Raw genomic sequence first — 18,739 nt, forward strand, 5'->3', positions numbered from 1 at the left:
TTTAAAAATTTATAATAATAAAATTTAAAAAAAAAAGATAAGATGAGTTTGTTTATCTATCTATCCAAATAAGTCATAAGTTTCTCTTCTTTTATTTTGGGCTTTAAATTATAATAATGTGCAAGGGACCATTGTGTTGTTTCTCTCATTTTAGATCTAATATTCCTCTCGTTGATCTGTATTTATAAATGAGTTGAGATGGTTTGTAAATAGTAAAATAAAAATTAAATTATTTATTATATTTTATGTGAAAATTTGATAAAGTTATTTGAAAAAGTTGAATTGTTTATTATATTTTATGTAAGAATTTGATAAAGTTATAATGATAAGTTGAGATGAGTTTATGTGAATTTTGAATACAAACAAGAAGATTACGACGAAATATCTTGTAACATGTTGGTAATTGGGAAGCACAATAAAATTATAAATGAATCAACTCTAACGTTCACAAGGAATATGTAACGCCCCGTACTCGAGGGTCCGGAGAGTTAACTCATGTCACTTAAAAATCATTTTTTTTTCACACAGTACATACTCTAATTTTTCTCTATCGCACAAAATACTCATATATTTACATCACTTACTCCAGAATAACGATTCTAAGACAAGACAAAATCTTAATATAAACATTAATCTCCCGACAAATCACAACATCAGAACACAACAAGTTTACTAAATGAAAACCATCAATACCCATATAAACATTCTATGCTTAAACCATCATTCTTAACTCTTCTCACCCATGCTCCATATCCTTGATCCTCAACTGAAATATTCAAATCATCTGAAAAATTACGTTTAAAAATAAATTAGAGTCTCCATAACATATCAAGATATTTGTTCAACCCAAAGATCCATGTTCCTACGTAAGGGCACCTCAATGGTGTCTTGTCGTTATACATAACTTTTCCACAAGACTAGAAATATTCATTACTTAACATACCAAAGTCACATAAAATTTCAATACTACCAAAAGTTACTCTCCAAAAGTCATTGTACCCTAAGGCACTTAGTCTTCCATAATCCACAAAACTTGCAAATACTTCCTATTCCTGATTCTCAACTGTTGCGTCAATATCATCTGAAACATATTATGAAGATAGGGGGTGAGTTATCAACAACTCAGTAAGCAGAGAACATATACTAGCATGTAAACATGAGCCCTTTTCAGAAAGTTCAATATGCAGAAACAAAACATTTTATTTTTATATGCAGATCTCAGAAAACGTGTTATCAGAAAATTAAAGCGACTTTTCAAACATTTCATACTCAAGTCAACAATTCATATTTGAGGATCCATTTCATATTCAAAAACGCTTTGGTATAACATAACTGAACATATTCATCTTATCATATCATATCATATACCATGTTTAACCCCCGTGGTAGGGTTGTGCTATCCCCGGTGGCCAAACCAGGCAGTATCATGTGGTGAACTTCCCATTTTTCAATCTCGGAGCCCCGAGTGTGCACACAGGAAATAACACGTAAAAAGACCACTTTGTTTCCAAAGTGGGTGCACTCATATCATATCATGGTAGTACCAACCATATCACGTGAACAGTATCATCATATCAGAACCATATTCAGAACAGATAAGTATGCCAAAGTTTTATCATATCCATATCATATCAAAACACGTGCGAAACATATTCATATCATTTCTATTTGATCAAAAACAGATCCAAATCATTTCATATCACACGCATAAAAATTTCAATAATATCATATTCGCTCTTTTGCATATTTCAGAAACATGTCAAATATTACTCATGTCTACACATTTCATGTCAAAAACATTTCTTTTCTCTTTCATACGTATCTCATGAGGGAAAGCAAAATATAAACTGAGGTTGTTTTTCACTTTTTCTTTTTTTTTAAAACAACATGCACATTTTTACAAACCAACCTCAGTTCATTTCTTTTTATGCAAATCTAGCATAGGAATCCCGCTTACCTGGACTTTTTAGCTTTTCAAAAATTTCCTCAATAATGCCGAACCAAAATTAATCGTCACCTATAAGATAATCACGTAAATTTTCATAAGTCTCCAATCAATCTCGTATTTTGATATTCAAGCCTACAACTTATAAAATAGTCCATTTTTAATTCCTCAAACTCAAAATTCTCATTATTCTCAACATACCAGCATCACTTTCTAAACTCGTCAATATCCGACTTCGACTAAACATTTAATTCTAACTTATTTAAGAAAGAGATCTTACTATAATTTACAATACAAGGTAACATAACTATAATAAATTCATTATCCTTCGAAATTCATAATTTTATTTAAATAATAATAATAATTCAAATATATTCTTTTAAAAGGATACGTTAAAATATTCTTTTTAAGTGTTACTTATTAATCTACTTATTAACTATTCCAATAAAATATAAGTCCCAAAAAAATACTCATTTAACAAAATAAATTTATGCATTTACGCCTAAATAAAACACACTTTACAATCCACGTATTATACTCATGATTTTAAATCCGAAATACATAACATAACTTAATTAAGCTAACACCCCAACACTAACTTTGGAGGCGCACTATAAGAGAACAGAAAATAAAATAAAATAAAACAAAACAATATTATTTCCTACTATTAATTTAATATAATTTTACATATACATCCGTATATATATATATACATATATATATTTGCACCAGAAAATCCGTATATATATACACATATAAATATATATTTACACCAGAAGAAAACAAATAAGTTTACATAACACTCATGCATATATATATATATATATATATGTAAGTACACACAAAAAAAAAAATTTCACTTCACATGGTGCGGCGAAAGCACTTACGGAGGGTGGGGGAAAGCACGGCGGCGTGGAGCTGGGGCTGGCTACGGCGGACGAGGGTGGCACCTAGCTGCGAAGCAAGAGAAAGAATGAGAGAGAGAGAGAGAGAGAGAGAGAGAGAGAGAGCTGAAACCGAGCAGTGAAAAATGAGAGAAGAGGTGGAGGGGAAGATATGGGGAGGGAGTGTCCGTGGCTTACTGAGGGGCAGAGGTAGCGCGCGGTGGACTGATGGTGGTGCGGCGATGGCTGGCGGTGAGGATTGCCAAGTTGGCAGCACACGGATGGAGGGAGGATTCCTCTGTTTTTCGGCGTGAAAACAGGGGAGAGGCTCTTAATCTAGTGGCTGAGAAACCGGACGTGGAACCCGGAGGGACGGTGGCGCACGGCTGGGGGAAAGACTCCGAGTGCTTGAGCTACCGGCGAGACTGTGTGTGGTGGAGTTGCTGCACGGAAGTGGCTCTGCGGGTGGCCATCTCTTGGTGCAGGCTGAGGTTTCGGTTTGGTGCTCTGCAGAGAAACTGTGGGCTTCTGTGAAGAGGGAACCGAGCGGCACTTAGTCTAGGGTTGTAGTTGCTTCATATATATATATAGATCAAAATAGAAAGTAGATTAAACCTAAATAAAAAGGGAAGAAAAACATGCACGAAAATGGAAACGAGAAACGTGAACCGTGCGATGCGTGGCCGTGAACCCGTGAAACGATTTCTGAAAACGTGAACCACGTGCATGGGTCTAGCAATGCTAGGTTTTACAGAATACCCCTAGTCTGATGTCGAGGATCAGAAATCATGACAAATCTTCTATATTTGAGACTAGGGGTGGGCGGCGAGCTACCACATCTAAACCCCTTCCCCTGGTCTGACCCTCCCTAGGCGGGGCACCCGTCTACACTTGACGAACGTGGTAAATGCTCGCATGCATTTGAGTGCCAAGGATGGGATTAGAGTGGGGCCAAACTTGCTCGAGTTTTATATATATTAGAAAATGAGTAATGATACATGCAGTCGTGGAGTACGTAAGTATCGCGCTGTCGCTTTGAAAAAGAGTGGAGTCTACTATTAAAAAATATTATTTTTTCATGTGAGTCCCATATTTATTCACTTTTTTCAAAGTAATTGTATGACGTTTGCACATTCACGACTACAACTATAATTTGTCTTAAAAAAAATAGATGCTACTCATCACACTACACACTTCACGTATTTTAAAATTATTTTTTATTTTATTTTATTATTTTTAAACTAATTGATTTGTTCTACTTATCATCCATATACTACATACTTGTTATGGGAAAAAAAAAAAAAAAAGGTATGGTGTGTGATGTGTGAGGATAAGTAGAATTATTCGTTAAAAAATAAGTTTTTAATAAAAAAATGTCTTTTTTATGTTTTATTTTGTTGTAAAAGAAATTCTAAACTCACACACGGGGGCTCTTGACAATGGTTTTTTTTTTTTATTTAGTGATTAATGAAGTATTTTTTAATGATGTTGTGATTTTTTTAAATATTTAAAAGTGTTAAAAAATGCATAAAAAAAAATTGCACTGTCAAGATCCCTCGTGTGTGGTTGTAGAGCCACTCTTGTTTTAAACCCTCTTTCTCTCACTTCCCTTTGTTTTAAAGTTTAATCTGATCGTAGTCACGACCTCTATCTCCCTTTCACTGTTGCAGCAGGATCGGGACCTGGGGCCCAACTCTCTCTCTCTCTCTCTCTCTCTCCCTCTCCCTCTCTCCCGGGCCCATGCAAAGGTGGGGGGTGGGGCTGGTTGTTGCCCGCTCAAGATGTTCGGGTAGCACCCCTATTTGAGACCCACCCTTGACTCAATTATCGAATCATGGATTGATGAGAATAACTTAAATTCAACATCCTAATTGAAACATTTCTTCTAAGTATAAACGAATTTGCGCACTATGAAGATGTTGACAATTATATTATATTAAAAAAAAATACAAAATACAAAAGATGAAGAAAAAGACATACGATGTGAGGGTGTGAAAACGTACTTCTCGTGTTTGCTAATCAACTTGTCTCCCCCAAAAACCCTCATCCTACTTCATTTTTTTTTCTCTCATTTTTTCCTCCCTTGGATTCCTTGACTCTTTCTTTATTCTCCTTGCTTGACAACTTCATCACTTAAATTTCTCCGTCTTTTCTTTTTCTCAAGTCTTTACGTCCCTCTTCAACTTATCTGCAACAGCAACCAAAAAACCAATAAATTCTGAGCAGAGCTTTGTTCTCGGTGTCATTGTCTCTCATCATCCACGCAGCAGTGACCACAACCAATCCCCATCTCTCAGCGAGTCAATGCCTTTCTAAGTTTTTACTGGGGTCTGCAATTGAATGAGAGATGAATTTAGGGTTAGAGTTCGAGGTCTCAGATCGTGCAAGAGAGAAGACAGACGGGGGAATTGGGAGGAGAATTGTTGATGGGGGTAAAAATGCACTGTTTCATTTCATGAAATTTCCCCCCCCTCCAATTTTCGTCTCCCGCATCCGTTATTTTTTGCCAAAACACATTGTTTCTTTTTGCTATGTAGATCGGGTGCGCAAGGGGTGCGCAAAGTCGTCTGCAAATAGAGTTTTCCTAACTGAAAATGTTATCTCCCAGTCATTCCTCCACAATTTCTTAAGAGTAATATTTACATCTAAAATAATATATCAATATTTGTTACAATTTCAGATCCACACATCTTTTACCACTTGACCATAGGCAGATATTGTACATTAGTATCACTATATTTAATGTTGTGGTCTACATTGTCTATGGACAATATTTAATGCCATGAAATCGTAGGCAACATCGTTCTCTCTAAATTACACATATTCTAAATGAGTGGTGTTACTTTATCGTCTGAGTAGCACTGCTCAAAGTGGCCGCTAGGTCAAATTAATCTTTTCATTTTTTTAATTTTTTTTTCATATTTTTTTTATCATTTTAAAATATTTTTAAAAAATATTTAAAAAATATGAATACATTAATAGTCACTTCCTTAACTATTAAGTATAAAAAAAAATTAAAATAAAATAAAATACATGAGGTATCAAAATAAAGATGCAAATTAAGTGGACAAAATATCATTTTTCATTTTAAACAAGAGCTTATTATAAGTTTGGTATAAATTACTATTTTTTCTTGTTTACATCTATAAGTTGACTAATCAATATCACTAAAGCCTTAATTTTAAATTTTGATTTTAGCCACCACTCCAGCGTTAAGTGTAACTATGGTCGAATGACTCACATTGGTTTAAATTAATCTTTGTGGGCCATTGAAAATGTTTAAATATAGGGTGGGGCTACTATATCACTCCATTTTTACCGTTGGACATATCGTCAAGTAGTTTTTTTTTTTTTTTTTAATACATTTAAATATTTAAAAAAAATATACCAATACATTTAAAATCACTTTTCTAATCACTAAGAAAAAAAAATTTGACAGCGATCAAACAAAGTGGACAAAGTAATATTTTCCTTAAATTTAATGTTAATGGTTTTTTGGTCTTTTCATCTTTATTTTTGTGAAAAGAATTTGTAATATTTTAGTGAGAAAAATAGTATACAAAACTCAAAAGCAAAATTAAAAAATATATGAATGTAGAAGATAATTACTTAGGGAGAATTGATGTAAAATGACAAAGATTGGTGGAAGGGGCTCGGATGCTTGGATATGATTCGGAACTCGGCCAATGTAAATGTCCGACCAAGTGTGAACCCCAATTGCCAAAAACCAAGGGAAAATCTAACACGTGGCCCAGCCGAAAAGAGATAATGATATATTATACTTTATTCGTTCTGTTATTAACTTATTCCTTCGCATTAATATCACTTTTCTAATAAAAAAAAACATTTATAAAGTTATTAAAACAGTAAATACTACGTGTATGTATTTTTAAAAAAGTTGAGCCTATTATTTAAAAAATATTTTTTATAAAAATTTTTGATTTAATATTTTTTTTTAAAACGTGTATGGTAGACTACTTGATCAATTTGATCTTTATATTATCGGTCTTTTTACATAGATGTAAAACATGCATTATGTAACTATTGAGATTGCATGTGATACAGCGTAATCTTTTACCCATCTTAATAATTAGATCTTAATTATATGGAGCTAATTGTAATTTTTATTTAAAATTTGAAAAAAAAATATATATACTATACTACTATCTCACTTTTACCATATTGTGATAATGCACACAATATAATAATAAAAACAAGTGGAGAATATGGTATAAAGTACAACTCAAAATTAGGAGATTAAGTAATAATGTCTTTGATAGTTCCCAATCTTATTCAAAATATGTGATATTAATTGTAAAAAAATTATACTCATTATCCTCTACATCACACATCACCATGTGATTTATCATTTATGTATTTTTATTTAAACACACATATTGATTTTTAAATATGTATGTTTAAATAAAATGACAAATCATATATTAGTATATGGTATAAGAATGATAAATAATATTTCTTAAATAAGGAAGTAAAACTCGACTTTCATAAATAATTTGAAATGAGATATGACCTCCTCAATAAATTATTTTACCTAAGAGCATCGCTACTCGGCCGCCTGTGAAGTATCGCTCCATTTTATCGTTTAACGTGCATGCCATGTGCAGTCACGTGGCTAATTTATTTATTTAAAGAAAAAAATTGAAACAAGACAATAGATTTTTCCTTCAAACCACCTATTTGCTTCGTCATAAATTGAAAGAAAAGACAAGAACTCTCACACCTATCAAAACAACTACCTACATTAGAACCACGACACAAAGATTTTCCTACTTCATTTTCCAAACAGGGTGTTGAAACCGAAAACATTTTTCCATATTCATTTATATAATTCTCTATAAACCAAATAGAGCACAAATATACAGGTTTCAGAAATTTATGGTTGCTTGGCCGGAAATAGTGGCTGAGAGGAATGGTTGCTTCTTCAGCCAGTGGGAATTAGGATCTGTTGCTCCATTTCCATTTGAAACCACGATAGGCACTCCCTCTACCTCCCTCCCTCCATCACAACCTGTGATTCCGTTTTCACACAAATCTATTACATACCCACCCTAATGAGAAAAGAAGAACGTAAAGAAATAACAATACGAACGAAAAAAATAAATCATTCTTTAACCCTACTTTTAAAGTATAGGGAAAATAAAATTGTTATTCATCATCTTCATACTACACATCACATATAATTTTTTTTTTCTTATAAAATGTGTAGTGCATGGATTATGGGTATAATAACTTAATTAGTTTAAGAAGAATAAAACTAAAATTTAAAAAAAAAAAAAAACACAAAATAAGTGTGGTGTGTGTAACTAGGCCTGCAAATGGTCTGGTCCAGTCCGGTCCGAACATTCAAAGGGATCGGACCGGACCAATAGCTATCGGTTCGGTCCAATCGGTCCGGCCTAATTTTTTTTTTAAATAATTAATAAATTTTTTTAGTTAAAATACTAAATTAAATCAAGTGACTTATTAATGTGGATTATGTAACAAACTCAATAAAAAAATATTTTATATGGTCAATGATAATAAATTAGATGAAAATTATATTATTAATTTATATAATCACTATATAATTAACTAATTGATATTATATATTAGTTAATTCATAGAATATTAACGAGTGTTAATAATATATTTAAAAATTTATATTGTTAATAGTGATAGGTTAGATGAAAATATATATAAAATATTGTTAATTTATAGAATATTAACAAGTATTAATAATATATTTAAAAATTTATATTGTTAATTGTATAATTATTATATATAAAATATATAATATTTTTTTTTCATTCTGTCTGGTCCGGTCCAAAAAAATCTTGGACCATGGACCGGATCGAAGCTTTTCGGTCCTCTAAAATGTGGACCGGACCGGACCGGTCTAACTCTCGGTCCGATCTAGTCCAGACCGAAACTATCGGTCCTACCGGACCGTTTATCACCCCTATGTGTAACGCCTAAATGGAAGGCTTAAACCACATTACCTATACTCCAAAACGACTAGTCAATGAAATAATTGGAACCTTATAAAGAGTAATAACTTCTCATTTCCAAGCAATGTGGAACATCATACACTACCTACCCTTAGCCTTATCATATGAGGTATCACAATCTACTCCTTTAAATTTTCGACGTCCTCATTGGGCCAATCTTTCGTAAGTGACACAACTCAAGTCCCACATTTTTTGTTGAGATAAGCTCTTATACTATTTATAATGCTCCAATGGAAGATCCAAATCACATGACATATACTCCAAAATGACTAGTTAATTATATAATTAGAGTCTCATTGAAACCTTATAAAGATCAATAGCTTCTCATTCTTAAATAATGTAGAATCTCATATATAACATACCCTTAACCTTATCATATGTGGTATCATAGTGTGTGTGGATGATGAATTGTAAAATTTGAAGGAAAATAATGATGGATTTCGTCCTTTCTTTTAGGTGCAAATGAAAAAATAGTCACAAACATGGACCACCCTTGCTCCTTAAAGGCCCATGGCTTATATATCAAAGCCCACCGACCAATATCAGATATAGAGTAATCACCAACAGGTGCATTAGTAACGGACCTTGAATTAAGAGGCCTGCTTACATATTTGGACGGCGATACTGAGACCCGAAGTGTCTTCCCTTTTTCCACCCATTATCTGATAGTACACGATTTGTCGTAGACTTTATTTGAATAAAGGATCAGGTTGTTGCGTAAGCCTCATCACTCCATCCTCTGTTCTATATATAGAAGGGAAAAATCCGCATTCGAGGTAAGTTGATATGAGTCTTGGATTCATAAATAGATTATACAAGCAATCTAACTTAGACATCAGAGACTTTTAATACCCTTCAGGCCTTCTCTCGATTTTTGGTGCATATTTGCTAAGGGTGTACACAGGGTGTGAAACACGTGCACAACAGTTAAGATTTGAAACATTAGAATTTTTATAATTTTTTACTCAACTATTTCGTACCATTTGGAAAGAGACAATCACAACATGTAGATACTATAAAATTAAATATCATCCTTAAACTGTATACCACAATATTGTAAAATTTACTCGTTATACTTGATGACTATTTTTTTTTAGATTAATGTAGAAAATGTTTAAGACAAAAAATGGTAGAAAATCTCTATCCAAAATATCTTATAGCCAACCAGAATATGCTCCTTCGGAGGGCTCGAAAAAGCAGCATAATATAAATAATCAACCACCGCAACTTTCTAAACTAAAAATAATGTAATCTTTAGCCATAACTTATTTCACAAACACATTTTCGAAATTTCATTTTTTATCATTTTCTTTTACGAAGAGGACGATACTTCAATTTTATTGATAAACTCTCACTTGTGGTGGAAGAAAACCGTGATTACATCAAGACACTTAGAGCTACAATAATATAGAAAAAGCCAAATCCAGATATTAAAATGACAAATACATCCTGAAAAGAAAAAACACAACAAAGTCCACATAAAAAAGATACAAGAGGGCGCAACAATAGTAAAATCTTCAATTCTAGACAAACAATAGTACCTGCAAAACAAACACTCACAAATAATAGAATGGGACAAATGAAAATAGAAAAAGAAAAACGTACAAGAAAGAATCTTAGGAGATTCATAAATAAGAAAGATCAATTCTATCCAAATAAAAAAAATCTCTGAAAATAATAAATAGTAATTAATTGCCAAATCAGTCTATATTAGAGCCACTAGCGTCCCACGAGGTCATCCACAGTCATGGTCATTTTCTATCACTTACCCGTTAAATCTGAATAAAAGAACAAATCCTTTTACACGTGGCATAGATACAATTAAGCCATGCACTTCAATCGATGAATTTGTCCCAATGGTTTTTGTTCTTATTTTTGTAATAAGGTAGTTGTAATATCATAAATATGTTGGAAAATTTTTATTTATTTATTTATATATTAAATAAGAACATGTGTTATATATATTATAAAAAAAATAAAATACCATCCATTCTAAATGAAATGAAAGCCTGCGCCCCATAAAAGAAGAATTGAATAAGGGTCATATGGTAAAGATTTATAGGTGTGGGCTAATGGGCTTGTGGCAAAATAAGCAGAAAACATTACTGCGAGGCCCATTTATTGCCATCGAAAACAACGAATTGGTCCACACGAAAGAGAACTTGGAGAGACAGAAGAGGCGAGAGTTGAATGGCAGAGATACCAGAAAGAAAGAAAAGAAGAATGGGAGACAGGAGAGGAATGGATACCAAGAGCCCGACTACATCAACAAAGTGGCCGCTCATTAAATCCAAACAAAATCTGCAGATTACTCGCCTCAAAGATACGGATCTTTTTACTGTAAGAATTGCATCACATACTCTCACCTTCTCTTCTTCTTCTTCTTCTTCCTATCTATTTATTAATTTATTTTAAGCATATGTTTATGAATGTATGCACTTGTGTATAAGCACGTGAGCTTGATTTAGTTTTGTGGGTTGGGCGTGATTTGTGTTCCAGGGCAAGAAGGATGCGATCTCATGTTAGTTTTTATCAATTTTAGCTCTCATAATTATATACCCACTTCCATAAATCTCCATAATAATTTGAACTTTTTGAAAGATATTTGGCAATGGGTTCTTGAAATTATCGTGGGATGGTGATTGAAAGGAAGGAAGCGGCTTGGTTTTCCATTTTACTGTCATTTTTTTTCACTATTAAAATTACACCCATTTGCAATTTTTTTGTTTGATAAGTGAGCCCACTAATCAATAAATTTCAAATTTGGGAAGTGTTTTTGGGATGTGGTAATTGTACGAGGATATTGATTGTAGGGGCGCGGTGAAAACGAACCCTTGATTAATTGATTGGGATTCAATTAGAAGCTTATTCAGGTTCGTTTATTTGTCTAACGAATTGAAATGGTCTCATTAGTGTTGTATACGGCATGTAAACTGTAATTATTCCGAAGCTTTCTTGGAGTGGAGTTGAAATGGACGGGTGGCTACTGGCAGGATCAGAAAGAAAAAGGCAGTCCTAGGATACGTGGTTGTTTACCTTTTATGATTTCCATTGACTAATTGTTTGAGTTTTACTGGTTTTAATATCTCCGCGGTCTTTAAGATATCCAGGTGCAAAATTTCTTCGCATCTGCTGAATCGAAGGCATTTATTAAAGCTGCAGAGTCTATTGGATTTGTCCACCAAGGGAGTCTTGGTCCAACAAAAGGTGAAGCTTATAGAGATAATGATCGAATCTCTGTGAAAGATCCTGTTCTTGCAGAAACCATATGGAAGTCTGGACTACACAAACTGTTTTCTGACATTAAAATTCGAGGAAAGGTTGCTGTTGGCTTGAATTCAAATATTAGGTTCTACAGGTTGGTTGAAATATTTTTATATGACCATATAAAAATAAATAGCTAAATAGTTTATAAGGAGAATCTTATTGTCAGGATTCATAATTTATTTCAATCTATGAAGACAGTGGGGTATATGAAGGACTGTTATGGATGCTGAACAGAGGATTTATATCACTTACACTTTTTGTTTATTATTCTTCTTCTAGGGAAAAGGACTATCCAAAGGCCCAAAATGCTGTTGCCCCATGCACCTTGAAACTTCAGATTATTGTGTATGCTTTGGTCTTTCAGGTACAAGGTTGGTCAGCGCTTCGGACGACATATTGATGAAAGTGTTGATCTTGGAGAGGGAAAGCGCACCCATTATACCTTGTTAATATATTTAAGTGGTGGTTTTAAACTTAAAGCAAAAAATGACACGAGTAGCCCCAAGGATTCTTCTTCAGAGCCTCTAGTTGGAGGAGAGACTGTCTTCTATGGTTCAAGGAACGCAGTTGTGGCTGAGGTAAGTTCCTTTTTGGTCCTTAAATTTCTTGGTCAATAAGAACTTACTCATCCCTTTCGTTAGTTTTTCAGTTGAAGTTTGTGAATTTTTGTTGCCCATTAATGTAAGTTGAACTTTGAAGGTGGCTCCTACTGAAGGGATGGCTCTCCTACACATTCATGGGGATAAGTGTATGCTGCATGAAGGGCGTAATGTAACTAAGGGTGTTAAGTATGTTGTCCGCTCGGATGTAGTCTTTGCCTGATCAGTGTGGTCTCTTAGATTTAGAAGGCTTGGTAAGTTTCTCAGTTGATGGCTATATCTCATTGCTTAGCTTTCTGTATTTTGCGCCCATTTCTTTTATCCTTGTCTTGGCGCACAAAATTTGTTTTTGGCTGATGCCATAATCCCTGATAAGTTGCAAAAAAAAAAAAAAAAAAAAAGTTGCAAGCTTAATTACTCCTTACCTAAACCACTTGTTACATTTGAGTTTATAATGATCTTAAAAACGACTCTCTCATCAACTGTATAGTTACAAGCATCTTGAGCATCAATCTAGACGCTGGAGGCTGTTCCCTTATTTTGATCTTAGAGAGAAGCAAAGCATTTGGGACTACCTTTTCTGATAAGTAAAGACAAATTCCATCCTATCCCCCTCCAGGCCACTACAAGAAAAACCAACACAGGTCACAGGGAGTGCAAGAAGAATAGTTAGGTTTAAAACTATCTAGGAAGACAGAGAGTCAGGAATGCAGTCTTTCAGACAAAATTTTGGCTGGAATTTAAAGTGAAGGTCGAGAATGAAAGAAAATGATGAGTTGCTTCCTCAAGTAGCTTCTCTTTTCCCCATTTCTTGTAAATAAAATATATACAATGTATATGTGCTTACTTGGAGATCGTTGAAGATATATACTGTACCGTGAGGCTGAAGCTGACTTAGAATTTGGTAAACTTTGTACAGAATCTACAGATTCTTATGTTGTGGGCTTTAGCATTTAAAACTTGTGGTTCTAGAGTTCTTTTTTTAAATGGTAGGATGGCTGTTTGGATGTGTAGATCATTTATGAATTAAATTGGTTGAAAATTTGAGGGCCATCTGGCTGATCTTTCAAAATGTCGGATGCTGATGCCTGCTTCAGAAGATAAAAATTTGATCGTGGGTTTTGATGGGTTGGTGATGGCAAAAGTTTAGGGGAAACTTTATTTTTTGGATAGTTTTTTAAAGGTGCAAGAGAAAAGGGTAGGCTTTAGGGAGAAGGCGAGAGAAGCAAACCTAAGGGATTGCTGAAGCACTGGCAAACTTAGGCCAAACTTAAGCATAGGAGGTTTGGATAGTGAGTTGAAATGAGATGAGATGAGATGAAAGTTGAATAAAATAATATTTTTGTTTTGGGATTTGAAAAGGTTGAATTGTTTATTGTATTTTATGTGGGAGTTTGGGAAAGTTGTAATGATTAGATGAGATGAGTTGATAGGTTTTCTCAATCAAAACTACCCCTAAAGCATCCATGCTTTCATTAACGCTAACTTGCATGTTCCCATATCAGTTCGATTTCTTTCAGTACAATGAAGCATATATAAATACTTGACTCTTCCTAACCTTACTAGGAATCCAACTTATAAAAAAAAAAACTGTACTAGGAGTCCAGGGGACTAGGACTAAGACACAGTTTAGAAAGTCGAATACGAGCCTAGCGCACGAACTTACACCTGTAAAGCTTTCAAATACTCCCAGGAAACTCTATGCTGGATAATATTTATCACTAAAAATATAAAGTTAATGCAAGATTATTACGAATTTTTATTTTTCCCTTGCTCATAAAAATGCAAACGATTCCCAGTTTTGCATCTGCACATAATTTTAGATTTTTATAAATTTAATGCAAGATTTGTATGAAAGGTATAATAGCTGCTCTTTTACTTTTGGGTTCATCTTGGGATTACATACGGTATTTTTGTACATTTTATTGTTTCGAGGTTTGTTGGTATCGGAACTCGTTGCATGAAGGCAAATATGACAATAAAGATGGTCACTATAAGTGTGGAACTATTTGCTTGGGCAACTTGTTCAAATGATAGTATGGTTGTATTCTCTTTTGATATATAGCTTTTCATTATAACAACTCTTTTATCGTGGTTTCCCCAAAATGAACTTCATTGTATTGCATCATCGTCGCTCTAATATTAAAATCGTGTCTCTCAGGTGTGGATGCCAAGTTTCTACTGTTGAATTGGCCGGCATGGCAAGCTGAAGCTACTAGTGAATATCTGTATGGCTCTTTTAATTCTATGAAGAATGGCTCCCAAAGAAATATCTTGATTTATTGTACCTTCTGTTTGTTGGCAAATTGTAGCAATGTGAATTTTCCATATGCTCTGCTCATACATTTCCCATTATTCCTATGCAAAATGAGCATTTTCATAGATCTATCGGCCACTGGTATATCAAGACCTCCATTACAAATTTATAGTCCTTTCATATTAGGCATTGCTAATATGCTCAGATTCGAACCAGGTGTTCTCCCAATACAGATGGTGACTTGATTGAAAAGACCGGCCTAATTTCCTAGGCAGTTGCCCAAGGCTCTCCGTTAAGCCTTCGATTTCATTTCAGCTTATCATTATAATTTTTTCAAATCTCTATACAAAATATAATAAACAATTCAACTTTTTAAAATTTTAAAATAATAATAATAAAAAATAATATTTTATTATCTCAATTTAATTCAATTCAATTTAAAATCTAAACGCATCCTAAAAGTCTCTGATAAATAATAGTAAAGGCCTTTAATATATTAAAAAGCCCAAAAGTGATATTAACATTAAAGAAAATTCTCTAGGAAATAAACATAGCCTCCCACTTGGGGTAGTACAAATGGTCAAAACGATCTTGTGTGAATGAGTACCATGTAACAGGTTTGACTCTTTTATTTAGGTGGGAGGTCATAGTGGTGGGTTGTTGTGCTAGTCTTCTCGAGAGTTTAGGTTTCATGAGTGAATTTCAAGGATTCTGCCGTGGGATGGTTTCTCGTCGTAAAAATATATGTATGTATATATATATACATATATATATATATATTATTTTCAGTAGTATACGGCCTGTGGGAGTTGAATAGGTATTAAAAGCCCCAGGCCCCCATTATCGATCTTTTAGCTTCTCTTTTCTCAATTGACTGCTCGACAATGTCGACATCCAAGTCTCATTTCATCATTTTCCAATCAGTCAAATGTTCCCCATCTTTATTTTCAAACGTTCCTTGGCAAATGCTTCAACAATCCCCCCTAGTCTTGTAATCGCCAAACACTGCTTGATCCGATCCGAACGGTAATGACGCCTGCAAAATGCTTCCCAAAACAAAAAAAAAAAAACTTGCGACGAAGGTAGATTTTCCATCATATTGATTGATGGGTCAGTGAATTTTACATTATGTACATATAATGTTCCCAAATAATCGGTTGGGTATGAAGCAATTATGAGGAAATGGGTGTTTTATTTTATTTTATTTTTATGAAATGGGTGTTTTAAATTGATTTTAAGTCGCATTTTTTTTTCTTCCTTTCTTGTGATTGTAGCGCTTAAATAAAATCTTTTCGAGAAATGATTTATACAAATTCTAAATAAATAAGTTTCATACAGGTCTTTGTAAAAAAAATGAATCTGGAAAAATATAAAATATTATTCTTTTTTAGTGAGATCTATTTTTTTTACAAAAAGCCTACGTAAAACTTGTCTATTTGAAGCTTGTACCAACTATTACTTTTTTTTATTGCTCCGTTTATGGAAAGCAATTATAAAAGATTTGAAATTAAAAAAAAAAATTGTAATGAAGGGATGCTATCACATTATTAATTTAAAAAAGAGTAATTTTAGATACAATCATGAGTTGTGTAAGTACCGCGCATTCATTCTAAAAAATAGTGAGATTTACTATTAAAAAATTAATTATTTTCATATGGGTCTTATGTTTACTCATTTTTAACAAAAAATGTGTGCGATACTTGCATATTTTATTACTGCAAATTTAATTTCTGTTTAAAAAAATAAGAAAATAAAAGAGAGATGATTTTGCATGAACACGCCATAAAACCCTTGGACCAAATAAAAGTGACACTCCTAACGGGAGCTTCATCTTTTTCTTCGAAGTCGTCAATGACTGAATAGTGTTCTAAACATCTAAGCCACCGAGCCTTGTGCTTGCCACCGAGCATAGTGTCCTTACCACCGCCACTCGACAATACTCAAGACCGTGGCTCTCCCTAAATCAAACACTAAACCTAGTATCGAGTCTGCATACCCACTTGAGCTTTTCTTCTATATTCGTACTAATGGTAAGAATTTGATGTGTGCATATTTCAATCACAACATGAGTATATATCTACTATATATATAAACGCGAATGGGTGATGAACAGTATTTTCGTCTAATTTTTTTTCTCAATTTTACCCTTGCTTTTATATTTACTTTCCTTTTCTATCATTCGTTTTCGTAATTTACTGATTGTTTTTTTTACAGTTTTTATCCTTCTTTCTGCCAACTATTGATCTTTATCTCTCATTTGTTTTCTTTTATTCCTGTTTTTACGTTTATATCCCTCGATTTTATTGGCATATTTACGGATTTACCCTTCCTTTTGTTAAGTTCTTCACATAACCGACTTACTTTTTAGTCTTTTACTTGTTATACTTATCCTGTTGTTTTATCTATTTACCTACCGTATTTATATTTATATACAAATGTTCACCAAGTGTTGTTTTTTCTAGAAACATCAGCCTTTTAAACAAGAGATTTTGGTAAGCTTAACCAAACAATATTTTATTTTTAGTAAAAGAAATAGTCTTAATTTGCTTATGAATGTTATATTTCATTTAAGTGCATTCAATTCTTGAGTTTGTTGCCTAATAAGATCCAAGATTCTCGTTATATGTTATTTTATCCAGAACTCATAAAAATACTATTGAATATAATAATTGATATTAGGATTTATAATATGAGATAAAAAGAGAAAATATTTAGTCAAAAATCTTTACTCCTATGCTACTTGTGATAATATGATGATCTGCTTTACACGATGATCTTGATCATTTTTTGCTGCCTATTATGCATCTGGTACCATTTAATGGTAGACAATTGGCCCTAACTAGTATTTAGTAATATATGAATTTGTGCGAGACATAAAAGTCATGTAGGTCGTAAAATGGGCTTGGCGTAACTGATATAAGCAAGACCATGTTCTCTCTGAAATGGGTTCTTCTTGATTCGAGGATGAAAAGGTTGTGTATTTTTGTGCAAGTCGATGCACATTTGGTCGGGCATTTGGTTGAGAAGGATTCGTAGACCTCTTATTAAGATGCAATTGAAACAACAGCATTAGAGCACTCGTAGTGAACTAAGCATTATCAAATTTTGGCCAAACTTTAGTTAGTTTACTTAAAAAATATTTATATCAAACTAACTAAATCTATGATAAATTTGTACATCATATTCTTGGTTGGCTAGATTTAGCTAGTTTACATATGCTTGAAGTCAGAGTATATAGTATTGACAGCTAAAAAAACAAGTCGTTAAAAATTTATATCGGTTGGAATAATATCAATATTAAAAAATTAATATGTATTTTTTTAATAATGAATAAATATTTTAATTATTATTAGAATTAAAATAAATAAAAATATTAAAATTAATATTTTAATAAAATAATGATAGATTTAAAGATTTTGTTATTTGATGTTATTGAAAAGTGTCTAACTAAATTTAAAAAAGTAAATTTTCTAATCAAAATTTGATTAAAAAATGATTAAGCCACTACTAATACTCTTAGTGCACGAAGACAAAGTAGTGTCGAGTCATAGTAGAATTGATTTAAAGATGGAAATTAAAAATTAAATAAATTTTATTAAAATATAATTTTTATTTTAAGATTTAAACAAATAAAATAATTTGTGTATAAATTTTAAAAAATTATAATAATTAAATAAAAACAAACCGATTATTTATGCAACTAGATCTTAAACGTTATGAACTATTTTTTATTTTTATTTTTCAATATCGATACAAATCTAAATTTTAACTATACGTGA

The 18,739-nt window shown here is 32.7% G+C and overlaps 1 protein-coding gene across 2 annotated transcripts; it reads left to right on the forward strand.

Annotated features, from left to right (window-relative positions):
- The first annotated feature begins 10,985 nt into the window (after positions 1 to 10,985).
- On the forward strand, positions 10,986 to 15,085 carry LOC108998660. 2 transcript variants are annotated; one of them, XM_018975305.2, is made up of 5 exons: positions 10,986 to 11,177; positions 11,948 to 12,195; positions 12,469 to 12,682; positions 12,804 to 12,957; positions 14,865 to 15,085. In XM_018975305.2, the coding sequence occupies exons 1-4, from the start codon at positions 11,028 to 11,030 to the stop codon at positions 12,924 to 12,926; spliced, it is 735 nt and encodes a 244-aa protein (XP_018830850.1). In that variant the 5' UTR covers positions 10,986 to 11,027; the 3' UTR covers positions 12,927 to 12,957; positions 14,865 to 15,085. The 2 variants fall into 2 exon arrangements, with proteins under 2 accessions (XP_018830850.1, XP_018830851.1); XM_018975306.2 differs by lacking the exon at positions 14,865 to 15,085 and adding an exon at positions 13,194 to 14,850 and having other exon boundaries at positions 11,011 to 11,177.
- Positions 15,086 to 18,739: the final 3,654 nt, after the last annotated feature.

Source organism: Juglans regia, chromosome 1, assembly GCF_001411555.2.
Source record: "Juglans regia cultivar Chandler chromosome 1, Walnut 2.0, whole genome shotgun sequence".
In the NCBI taxonomy this organism is placed as follows: Eukaryota; Viridiplantae; Streptophyta; class Magnoliopsida; order Fagales; family Juglandaceae; genus Juglans; species Juglans regia.

Coding starts and splice junctions, on each gene's coding strand:
- LOC108998660 (XM_018975305.2), top strand. CDS start 11,028: ATGGCAGAGATACCAGAAAGAAAGAAAAGAAGAATGGGAGACAGGAGA. Junction 11,178..11,947: donor AAGATACGGATCTTTTTACT/GTAAGAATTGCA, acceptor TAAGATATCCAG/GTGCAAAATTTCTTCGCATC. Junction 12,683..12,803: donor GGAACGCAGTTGTGGCTGAG/GTAAGTTCCTTT, acceptor TGAACTTTGAAG/GTGGCTCCTACTGAAGGGAT.